Source organism: Echinococcus granulosus (genome assembly GCF_000524195.1).
Source record: "Echinococcus granulosus chromosome Unknown EG_S00003, whole genome shotgun sequence".
Lineage (NCBI taxonomy): Eukaryota > Metazoa > Platyhelminthes > Cestoda > Cyclophyllidea > Taeniidae > Echinococcus > Echinococcus granulosus.
Window position 1 is genome coordinate 249,575 of NW_020170383.1, and position 12,091 is coordinate 261,665.

At 44.5% G+C, this 12,091-nt stretch overlaps 2 protein-coding genes across 2 annotated transcripts; one reads left to right on the forward strand and one right to left on the reverse strand. All coding sequences in view use genetic code 11, as the record gives it.

Moving 5' to 3' along the window:
- Nucleotides 1-1,002: 1,002 nt before the first annotated feature.
- On the forward strand, nucleotides 1,003-10,108 carry EGR_00708 (Long-chain-fatty-acid--CoA ligase; the record flags this gene model as incomplete). Its single annotated transcript, XM_024489957.1, has 7 exons — nucleotides 1,003-1,245; nucleotides 1,406-1,495; nucleotides 2,237-2,401; nucleotides 3,908-4,024; nucleotides 6,288-6,761; nucleotides 8,183-8,310; nucleotides 10,030-10,108. 7 exons carry the CDS (start codon nucleotides 1,003-1,005, stop codon nucleotides 10,106-10,108), a joined length of 1,296 nt encoding a protein of 431 aa, XP_024355360.1.
- A 264-nt stretch (nucleotides 10,109-10,372) lies between these two features.
- On the reverse strand, nucleotides 10,373-11,940 carry EGR_00709 (DNA-(apurinic or apyrimidinic site) lyase; the record flags this gene model as incomplete). Its single annotated transcript, XM_024489958.1, has 8 exons — nucleotides 10,373-10,466; nucleotides 10,559-10,631; nucleotides 10,722-10,810; nucleotides 10,858-11,041; nucleotides 11,077-11,223; nucleotides 11,259-11,529; nucleotides 11,568-11,882; nucleotides 11,923-11,940. 8 exons carry the CDS (start codon nucleotides 11,938-11,940, stop codon nucleotides 10,373-10,375), a joined length of 1,191 nt encoding a protein of 396 aa, XP_024355361.1.
- Nucleotides 11,941-12,091: the final 151 nt, after the last annotated feature.

The following is a 12,091-nucleotide window of genomic DNA, read 5'->3' on the forward strand; positions in this document are numbered from 1 at the left end:
CTAAGACAACGTACAAGGTCAGTGAAGGCTCATTACCCTCCGTCTCAATGACTGTCCAGCATGGCTAGATCTGGAAACTGTCTCAGGCATCACCATTATGTCAAGGGATCTGTGGCACCCACTTGACAAAACACAGGTTCATCAGGCCACACAAATCACCACCGATGTTAATGGCGGGTACATCATTCGTTGAAACGTGCCAAATCACGAAGGGGAGCTTCAACCCGACTGGCCTTAACTGGTTTGGCAAGCTAAATCTGTATCAGATGTTGATCAAAGGGGGAGGAGATCATAAAAAAGCTATCTCAGCTTCCTACTTTATTCATGTTCGAGCTCTCTCAATGACTGCTGTTGAAGTTTTAGAGGACACAAACTCAGACAATGTTAAAGTAGGCAATGCGCTTCGTTGGGAATAAGTGGCTGCCTTGGTGACCTTGTAAAGACTTCAAACCACCATTTCACCGCCGTGACTCACTGTGCAAAGGCTAATATTTGGAAAATGTGTTGTTTTGTCCAAGTCACTAACTTCAAGGACACCACCAATTTTACACTGGTCATCTTGGCATCAGCTAGACGTTTTGTTTACTGGTCACGTATTTACAAAAGTCTCACTCACTTTGTTAAAAGTTCTCATCATTACTAATGAGTGAGGAAGATTTCTCAAAAGTTTTCACCGATACCTTGGCCACTAAGAGGCTGCAAGTGCTACTCCATATCTTTAGGCAACAAAAGCTTCCAGAGACGTTAGTCATAGATAGCGAGACGCAGTTTGCTTCTCGAAAGCTTCACCACTTTCGCTACCAACACGCTATAATGCATTCGCTCCGCTGTTTCATCCCCCAACTCAGCAGGCAAGTGCAGGGGTTCGTTGACATATTCAAGCAAGCTCTACCACATAAATTTCTAATGACTTGTAGTACAGCTTAGAATTATTCCGTACGAAACCACCAATCACCAGCCGAAGCGCTAATATGTCCTAAGCTTCTCTCGGCCAACTCAGCGATGGTCTCAAGGTCACAAAATGGCTACAAAGTACGTGTTTTGGAAGCCCCAACGGGGTCCAAAACAGTTGCCGGCTTTTACGCCAGCGATTATCGGCTGGAGCACAATCGATGGATCGCTGAAATGATTTTGCTCAAACGTAGAAAAGTAATTTTTTACGTCAGACAGGAAGTCAACTGGATGGGACATCGTACTCTACCGGTGGACACGCTGCTGGAAGCATCCCAGATACCATCTGCACCTGTGGGTCTTACTTCGCAAAATACTGACGGAAAATTTCCGTATTTGGTGATACGAAAGGCGAAGGCGTAGCAATAACCGATTCTGACCTCAGGAAAATTCCCGATTTTGAGTTTCTTGAAGCTTAGGTTTTTATTGCTAACCCTCAAATGTCACTCTCTAGCTCGGTCCTCCCCCCGCCCTGATACTACGTATGATGTATTTTAAGCGAGCTAATACTCACTGTAAGGCCAAACTCGATCTACCGCCACAAGTAAGCGAGTCAGAAACCACAAGTGGCTCTGACAGCCTCCATTACCCATCCAACTATCACGTACACACGCTCTGTACTCCCTTGGTCTTCCTCCTAAAGACATCTATGTCTTGGGCGCTTGATAGAATTTAAGCACGCGCCCATAAAAATTGGTTTGTGACACTCTTCTGCCTCTTTGGAGCGTCATTACCGGCCCTACTCTTTATTGCTCTTATGCGTCGGTCGTGATGTTAGACTTCATATAAGTAGATGTCTAACTTGAACTGCACCAACAATTTAGAATGGCTAATGTTGTATATGTGTTAATTGTTTTTTTGGAGAATTCGCCTGAATCCAAATCCATTTAGCAAAGTAGGCAATGTAGTGTTGTGTCACTACCACGGTAACAGCTTAGGCGGCACCCATTCACCCACCTGTCCTACTTCTTAGCTTCATGTAGCGTGAGGCAGCGTCAAGTCCTCAGGTAATGCTCACACTTGACTTTTACGATGCCATCGTTTGCGAACTCTTCCCTTACGGGCGATTTCGATTTTTTCAGACTAGTGAACGTAACCTGACGAAGTTATACCTGTTTGACTGGAGTGGGTTTGCTGCTTTACTCTATGAATAAGGAGGTAACTTTATTACAGCCGTAGACGGGGGCTGGGAGACTGGTAGCAGAGGTCACATTCAGGAACTTCCACATCTAGCCACGTACAAGTGAGATCTGCAAGCGTCCACTTCTGCCTTTTGCCCTTCTAGGTCTTCGAGGGGTACGGTTCAACAGAGACTCTGGGCTCCCTCTCCTCGGCAAATGCCAGTGACCGCGAAGGTGGACACGTCGGTGCTCCAGCGCCTGGTCTTAAGGTCATATTGGCGGACATCCCTTCGATGGGCATCGTAGCTGAGCGTGACAACAAGGGCGAAGTGAGATAAAAGTTTCTTTTCTCCACTTTGCTTACTTAGCCGTCTCCTGGTTTTGGACTGGTTTTATGATGACTTCAATACATATTTAATGATTATTTAAAAATTCCCATCGAATATTTCAATGGATAAATTTCCACTTCCGTCTGTGTCCCTCGTTTAAAGTGAGGTTGCCCAAGTTTAGGATGCCTGATTAAAATCCAACCAAGCGAAATGCAAGCAATTCCTTCACTCCTAAGCATCTTGTTGCAAGAAAACCTTTGTAGCACGTCTTTATGGCGTGACCCCAGGGAAGGACAAATCACGATGATTATGTTGCGGCACTAATTTAGCCCTCCGGATGCTAATTCGCGTGGTTTTCGTTTGATTTGTCCACCACTTCCAACATCACTTTCTGTGATTATTCATTAGCCAGCATAATTAACCCATTTTAAATGCTGATATCCTCTGTTAGAACGGAAATCCTTACGCCATTCACTGGTGTACTTTATATGGCCATAATAGTGTGATAGTCCCATGACAAAGTCAATGTTAGAAACGGCCTTAATAACCGGTATTGCAGATGTGAAAGTATGTTTGGAATAGTGCTGCTGATTTGCCTTCATATCTGCCTCCACAATGTCAGATTAATGGAAGTGGAATGTTGGGTCTTCGTTAACTTGCTCAATTTTCGGCGTAGCGTTCTGTATTATTAATAGATAGATTGGCTTGGGGAAAGGGGAAGGGAACCACAAATACGACCAGAAGGCCATGGCACCGGGCCGGGGTACAACCCACAGACTGAAAAGTCTGCATATGTAAATGTACAGCTAAATCAGGTATTAAATCACTCAATATGACAGCAGTTTTTATGTTGCCTTTTTTCGCAAGTTAAATGTTGTGCTGGGTCTCTGGTACCGAACGGTTGCACACTTAGGTCTTATAGTGAAATATTAACGTCAGTCAGTCGTCATCACTACTGCTGCTGCCACTGCAGCATGTGTCACCGAGCTCAGATCATCCCTCTTCCATGTGACTGGATGATCTTTACGATTAAGTCCACCATTGATGAGTGCGATGCTCAAGACGTTGATCACACCTTAATGGTAACGTTAGCCAAACCCTATTGCTATTAACTAATGCAAAGTTTTAGGTTAGTTCCTATGACTGCCTCAATTTCACCGCCTCAAGTGATTGGCTCATTTTTGGGATTAAATTGTCCATCATAACGAGGCTCTCTGGATCGTCGACCAGCGTACTGTGTGTGTGCGTTTATTTCTTGCTTAAACGCATCATTTTTCGGCGTCTTGAGCTGTCTTGATTGTGATAGAGCCTAAAGCGGTACTCGCATTTCTGAAGTGCTAAATTGTCTTCTCTTGCATCACGAAGAAAACTTGATTTTTGCTGTCACTTTACAAAACTTCCAGTTGAGAGTTCAAATTGTTGAAGAATCGTTGTAACACATCCTAGCCGCTTCCATGAGTCCGGTTGCTAAGCTACTACCTAGCTTGAGAATTGTGTTTGCCTTAGATTTGCGTGAAGGGGCCAAGCTGTACATCCGGGTACTTTAAGGATCCGGACAACACCGCCAAATTATTCGACTCCGAAGGCTGGATGCATACTGGTGACGTGGGGATTTGGACGGAGGTAAGCTTCATCCATACCGCTTTTCACATGCATTCTGTGCTCACGGGTATTTGCCATTTCCCTCATCTTAATTGCATTCGTAGCAAGGGGTACTTTTCGCGCAGGTTGTGAGCCACGCGTTTACCCGCACACCATTTAGGACTGGAGCCTTTAATAACCAAAATGTTAACAAATGTAGCCTCCTAGTTATCCACTTTTTATTTCATTCACCGTTTCTGGCACTCGGCGTGGTCACTCCAACTTCGGCCGTCACAAATTTTCCTGTAAGACGGGAGAAGAGATTATGTGATAAATTTGCACTACACTCAGAATGCTCCTCACTTAACGAGCAGTAGTGCGTATCGTCGACTCAGTTTTTTCACCGATCCTTGTTCATTTTTCCCCTATTTTTATTGTTTATATTACTGCTGTCCCCATTACTTGACGGCACTCGTAAGATGGCCTTGCCCACCTGTCTGTAAGTTTTTTGCTTACCGTTGTGGAGGTACTGCGTCATTTGAAATACGACAAATCTAATAAGTGTAGTTTTCTACTTGAATTGCTTTGTTGTCCGACTCTGAGTTTTTTTGCCGCCGGCATGTGAAAATAGGTTGCCACTCTGAACCATAAAATCTTAAAAGTATGGGCACACAGCTAGCCCACTTGACAGTCGATTCAATAGTCTGTTTGCTCTAAAGCCCTTATGGTCTCCAAGCCTACACTTTATAGGATGGACAGGTGATAGTAGAATGATAAGTTGCAAGATTATTTCTTCCACAGCTTCAATCTTGCAAAGCCGACTGGGATGTGAGCTGAGGCTACCCTTAAAATAAGAAACCGAAACGGAGTTTGGAAGCTAATGCTTTGAAATGTATTTCAGTTGCAAAGGATGGAGTGTTGGGAGGAGAAAAGTCCGTCACACCCGATGACGTACCTCAACCTCCTTTGTTAGAGCTGTGTGATAGATTAGATGCTGTTTGAATCCACGCCGAATCGCTGTATGTCATAGCATCCAGTCCCTTTGGCGAGGTACCCTTAGGGGAATTCGTAACCTGGATTCATGCATTCAAACTCAAAGGTCTCGTGCCGTCTGCGGGATAGCTCAGATCCTTTCAGTGGTAGCATTAGCTTCAAGGCGCTTTTTTATGCATGGAACTTCACTTCCTCGAATCACCTTCTTTAGGGTCCTGGCAGCTCGCATCCGTGGTCTACTCGATGAGGTAGTTGCCAATGTCTTCTTGATCAGCAGATCCGCTAAGACGTCGATTGACAGTCGGGAACAAGGCTGGTCATTCAGGAGTTAATACTCCACCCACCGTCAAGACTCTAGCTTAATGGGATTCAAACTGTTGTTTGGCTCTGAAAGAAGTTATTTAGATGCATCGAACTTTGGTTATCAAAGCCTTGTCAAAGCTGAAGCCTATAGAAAATCAGAGTCACTTGGGGCAGGTACCACTGACACTTGTGGACGACTCGAAGTTCACGTTTTGATTGCTTCAATACCCAATATCCCAAAGGATGTAAATTGTCAGGTTAATCCGCATCACCAAGAGAGATGAATTGCAAACTGGCCTGTAACTCATGTTTAGCTTCGATTTCGTGGAGGCGGCAAGCACCCAGAGGATGATGACAGAAGACTAGGCCTGTCCCATTAAATTAATTCACTAAAGTAGCTCTTTCGTGAAGGTCTGGGTCACCTTGCCTTCCAGATAATCACGACCCAGCTACGTGGAGGTTGATGGACTTGGGGAAACGTCAAAAAACTGACACCCCACTTCGTTCGAAGTTCACTACAATTGTGGATGACTACATGGCCACAAGGTATGTGAAACTGGTGCCTGAAGGAGAAACCAAAGCTGAACTGTGTGAGGTTTTTGGTATCTCTACCATCAGGCAATCCATAACTATGGTGATGCAACTAAAGTGAGGATTTTCTTGGACTGTGTTACATTACAACTAAAAGTCAGTAAGCCAACAACTCCACTGGATCAGACCTCGTGAACAGCCTGTGAGGAGCTTTTCATTTGAGCCTACCTTATCTTGCGCAAGCCTGGTCCTGAAGCAAACTTTTGCGTGTCACATAGCCAAACTTTGCATTCGGGGCCTCCTTCGATTAATTTTAATGTGCTGTAAAGCTAGTTACGTTTTGACTGTATAGGGATGGAACAACAAGCACCACGAAAAAATGTCACCCAAATTATAAATCCTTTATTCTTCTCCTTCACGTAATAAAGGGCTCCCTTATCATCAAAATGCTTGGCATTCTGTTTTGTTTCTTTTACAGAAAAACAGTCTAAGAATCGTGGATCGCTGTAAGCATATATTCAAACTCTCTCAGGGTGAATACGTAGCCCCCGAGAAAATTGAGTGGGTCTACTTGGAAAGTCGTTTCGTGAGTCAGGTGTTCGTGGACGGTGACACGGAACAAGCTTACCCAGTTGCCATAGTTGTCCCCGAGGTTGAAACTCTGGTACAGCATATCAATTCGAAGGCGGGATCAGAGATAGCCAATGGCGACAGCTCCAAGGCCAAACTCCTCAATGGCTATGCTCGTCCTCAAAATGGAGGCGATGTGAATGCCTCTGGAGAACAAGCTCCTCCTTCTGTCACTGCTGCAACCGTCGATAACACCACTTTTGTGGTTCATGGCACCCGGATGACCATAGAAGAGTTGTGTGATTATGAACCCGCGATTAAAGCGGTGCTTGATGATCTCAGTGCACTCGGAAAAGCTCGTGGACTGAAGGGCTTCGAACAGGTACATTTACCGTTTTTGCCATCGATCACTTAAAGGCAGAAGGAGAGGTAAATGTAGTTTTATAAACACCTCATTGCTAGGATTTGCGTCTGTTTTGCTTTTAAAGGAGGCTTTGTTTATGAAGTAGAATTGAGCAATTGGAGTGGTGTTGAAAGAATAGCTGTGAATATCTTTGCGTACTCAACCGCCATGCTGAACTCTTTCCAAACTCTAGGGTTTCTTTTAATTCTTCCAGCCAACTTCAGTTAGATTTTGATTGGATCATTTCTTTATGATGATATTTTGGGTTTCTTGAAGCACAAAATCGTTTACTTTCGAGTTAGATCAATTTTACTATAGAGACACCGCCTTTCGTGTGGCGTCAGGTTTTGAAGTTTCAGCCGCCTCCGACTTTATCAAGGTGTCATCTAAAGGTGGTGCAGTTTGTCGGAAATGTTTGATGTAACATGATTGACTGAATGACTGCATAGCATGATTTCTAATTTTGAAGTGTCGGTCTCACAAACTGTCAATCATACGTCTTTCCGAATGAATTTAACCCGTGGAAATCTTGGCTGGAATTCGTTCTAGGTCTTTTCTCATTTATTGCTCAATTGTTATAAGTAGTATCGACAGATTGTCTAATTTGCTTAAAGGCCAGATACGAGTGGTAAGACTTTGATCTCAAGGTTCCTTGTAGATTTGGCTGTTCCGTTTTGAGATTTTGGTAATTTTAGGAGAACATTTTCAAGGGCTGACCTTAAAGCTTACCTACAGGTCAACTCCAAATGAGGCGATTAGATGCTGTGATGAGGCTTCCGTCAATATCCAGCTTTCTATGCGGTACATTCCTCCTATTACAACGTGGAGGAGAAATGACATCGTAGGATTTTGCTTGGCAATTAATTTTATCAGTTTGAATTGGTGGAATCTTTCTCACTCGCGAGGACGGAAAGGCAGGAGATTTTTGGGCCTAGAAGAAACCTTTTTGGATCCGATATACAGCATTCATGGCTATAGTGAGGGGCTTCGCAAGTGAAGCGATGGTGTATTTCGATACAATTTCAAACTGCGTCGTCCTTTGTTACAGCGGTTTGCTTAAGGGAGAGATTCATCCATTAAAAGGAACTGAATGCTCCATTTTGTAGGAATGATAAATGAATGTTTGCATTTCTGCGTCGCCCTTTAACACTGCAATACTGTCTAGTCGTCTACATAGTCACTCTCGCCAGAAATCTAGTCCAAGAACCACAGTTCTATCAAGATTTAAGAAATTCGGAATTCACTTCCTCTGTTGCAAATGTGGGAGTTAGATATAACACGTTCAGCTGTCCTGTTTGATGAGGAGTGACTTGTCAACCAGACCTTTTAAAGCGTGATATTTTGTTTGTGGGAATACAGTTGAGACGCGCAGTTACGGTGACGCCATTGTTTACTTACAGGTTAAGGCCATTCAACTCTCACCGGCGCCTTTCACAATTGAGAACGGAATGCTGACACCCACACTGAAAGCTGCTCGTGAGATCATTCGACGTCAATTCAGATCCGCTATCAAGGCCCTCTACCAACCGTCTGCGACCATCTAACTCTGCATTGCGTCCCCGTGTACCCCTTTCTGTGTTTGTGTATGTGTGCGTGTAAGCGAAGAGGATGTCTGTTTGGTATCTGTCACATCAGCAATACCGTATTTTCACAAGGGATCACTTCTTCCCTCCTCCCTTTGCGTTTCTCTGTGAGTGCTCATTTTTCTGCATACTGCTAGCTAGCGGAGGCAGAAAAGCTCTCTCCCTTAAGTATTGTACTCATTTCCGTTCTCCAACGCACAAGCGCATGTCTTTTCCTACTTCCTTTCGTCCATCCTCCCCTCACCCGCGTCGCCACACTCATACCAGTATATTTACGGGCATTAAAACTGTTTTTTTTTCATGTGCATTCAAAACCCTTTTGAGGCGTTCGTTTCATATATACATATTTATAATGATAGTTTGGGCAATTCGTTCTTTTTGTTGTTGGAGTTGAGTTGTTGGCCCACATTGCCTTGAATCATCGCTTTTGTTCATGCTATTTGAGCTTTAAATGTGTGCGCCGAATAGATATTGACGGAGTCCTCCTTACACGTTGTGCCTCCACTATCGAGGTGGGTCGACTTTATATTTCACGAAAGACGAATTGGCGACTTATCGAGACCAAAGTCCCATTTTGCTGTGCCCGAGAGCATTACATTTGTGCTTTTTGCATCCGGTGGCCTATCTCACTGACCGGGGGGGGGGCCTCTAGTCTTGTGCGGTGAATCGAGGAGTGTTTGCCAATGCGTGGTGTGCCCCGGCTCCCGCAAGTTTATATCAATGTCGGTCTGGTGGATGGCCTAACTTCGCTGCAAGTAGCGAAGTTGGGGGGGGGGGGGGGGGAAACGGATTCTCATTATTTTTATGATCAGGACTGAGGGCAGACAGGCTAGTAGTGCGCCCAACTTTTCATGCCATTTTTTCACCGAGGTAGCTGTTGTAGTGAGTGCTTGAAATTAGTATTTTTAACAGGAGTTGAGTTTCATTTTTCGTGCTTCCTTTGTGAGGTGACTTCCTGATCAAGGTTCTGAGGCGAATGTGCTAAACTGGTGACATCGAATGTTCTTTGCTTTGTCTAGTTTCCCATGATGGTCGTCCTGACTGCACTAAACAATGCATTAGGTACTTAGATTCTGCCGAAAGCAAATTCTTCCTTTTTGTCTTCTAGATTGTCACGTACCACTGTTTCGAGGGTGGAGCCTTTAATTTGGACTACTGAAGGGCGGAGCAATTGTTGCGTCGAATGTTATGCATTACAAAATACCTGCTCCCCCCCCCCCCCCATTTTTATTGATGGTCCGCCCAAATGTAGGAGCTTGTGATTCTCAAAAAAAGTGAATCGGAAGTCTGTCATGTCAAATAGTAATGGCGGCTTGCGTTGTGCATCTCCAGCCGGTCGCCAACGTGCAGCAGCGCTTTTGTTTTAGCAGTTTACCCTAGTCTAGACATGATTCGCCCCTGGGTAAACAAACGTTCCATTTTTTGCTCTTCAGTGGTGGCTGACCCCACACCCCGACTGCCCTTGTTTGTCAAAGACAGATTCTGTTGTCAGTCTGTTGGCGGTTAAGGCTTTCGCTCGTGTTGTAGTACTGAGACGCCTACAGGTTCAAAAATTGCCCAGAGGAAGTGCCCGCCACGATGTCCGATTTATTTCATTAATTTTGTCACATCACTCCTATGGCCTGTCAACCTTGTCGAGCACAATTTTTCTATTCCGCTTCTAGATACACTAAGATCTCAGTGCCGCCGCATTTAGCCTGTTTTTCTGGGTTTGAGCCTCTCGTAAACCGTAGCACCACTTGAGACTGTTAGCCATTACGCCAGAGAATTCCCTTTCACACCGAATAAATGTGAGGGATTGAAGAACTCATCCCATATTCCATTTACCGATAAGATGTCTCACCTGAATGTGGTCCTCCGGCATGCGAACTCCCCCTCCATCAAATCCCAGCGGCACATTAACGAATCGAGTCTACCCTGTCCTAATGAGGGACTTCTACGAGGCTAATAGCCTCATACCAAGCCTGCTCCTGTTCACAAGTCGCTACAAAGCGTGTCCGACAAATGCTACTTTGTGGATTTGAGGCAGTGAATTGCCTGACAGCCCGCCGACAAGCGCTTCTGAGAAGTGCGCAAAGCCACTCCCTCTTGTTCAGTCACCCTAGATCACAATAACAACCGGGCTGTCCACCCGGATCAACAAAAACTGAAATCCAGACTAGCAGTTGTAATTTCCACCACCCTAACGTTCACCCGGAGGTTAACTCTGCCCTTATCGGTTCATAACCGGGAATGAATACGAGAGCTGGACCGTAATCAAGCGCAGCTATAAAAAATACTTTATTGAAGTAAATGCGTCAAATGGAGTTAAGATGAGTAATCTCTCACTTAAAATTTAAATATAGAACAAGGGGACAGTGATCACTGCCAAGAATTCCGCACCGAATCTCTTGATCAACAACGCTGGAGATCATGCGACGCGAGACAACGAAGTAATCAAGTCGCCTAAAGGAATAAAACAAAGGATTCAGAGCTCAAAGAGGTTAACTCACCAGCCAGAATTGGACTTCCTAGCGTTGTGACGCGCACTCCAATAAGTGTAGGCCCTCGCACGAGTTGGATAAAAATGACGATATGTGTCCACTAAATCGCAATCAGCCAACATTTCGGAAAAACCCTGACGTTCTTCGTCAGTAAAACCAGCAGATCTGTGATTCCCTGCTGGATTGGCTAGATCTAGGGGCAAGTCAAGTAATTGACACAGGACTAACCGATCTCTTCGTGAGAAACGTTGAGGTCGCCAGTCAAAATAACCGGTTTCTCTTTATCCAATTTCTTGATGTACTTACAAAGATCCTTATTCCACTCCTTTGTCCGGTAATCAAGTCTAACCAGTCCTTGTCCAGAGTTTGGAACATCTGAAATCGATTTAAAGTTTTAAAACCTCACTTACAAGCGTTGATAAGGTAGAAGTGCTCATACTCAGCCGTGATAATCCGGCCCTCCGTGTCATGTTTAGAGATACCGAGGCCATAGACTACGTTAAGGGGTTTTATTTTGGTGTAAAGACCTGTTCCAGAATAACCGGGCTTGTTTGCAGAATACCAATGAGGAGTGTATTCACCAATATTGGCTAGTGGAGGAATGTCCTTCTTGGCACACTTTATCTCCTGAATACACAAGACATCTGGGGCTTCAGATTGGAGATAATCCAAACCACCATTCTAGAATAAATGTCATACTTGAAGAATGAAGCTCCTACCTTAATCCACGCACGCAAACCATTTACGTTCCACGAGGCAATCTTCATTTGCCAATAGCCATCCGTTTTGGGTGAAAAATTGCTAAGACTGCAAACGGAACCAGGGTACGTTTGGCACCACTCAAAGGGTGGAACTCGCATACTGGAACTGACGACTTTGCCATCACTGGCACTAGCAACGCTGCCGGCCTTAGTCGTAGTAACTTCTTCCTTCACCACTTTTGCCAGCTTGCGAGTTCGGGCAGTATTTTGAGACTTTTTCGCGGGTTTAGCTAATTTCGCTGGCTGATCCTTTTTTGAGGTGGCGAATTTAAGCTTTAAAATAATGGTCAGTCTTCAATAACGGGTTAGATACCTGAGACTGTCTAGCCATAATTTTCAACCAATTTTGAAAGAAATGGGGACCCAAGGTCATCCGGTGCTCAAACATTATTTGATTAGGGAGCATAAAGAAAATCAAGCACAAATGCGCAGCTATTTTGGACCCCAAGTCATGCACAAAATGTGTTTGCATGTATATTTAA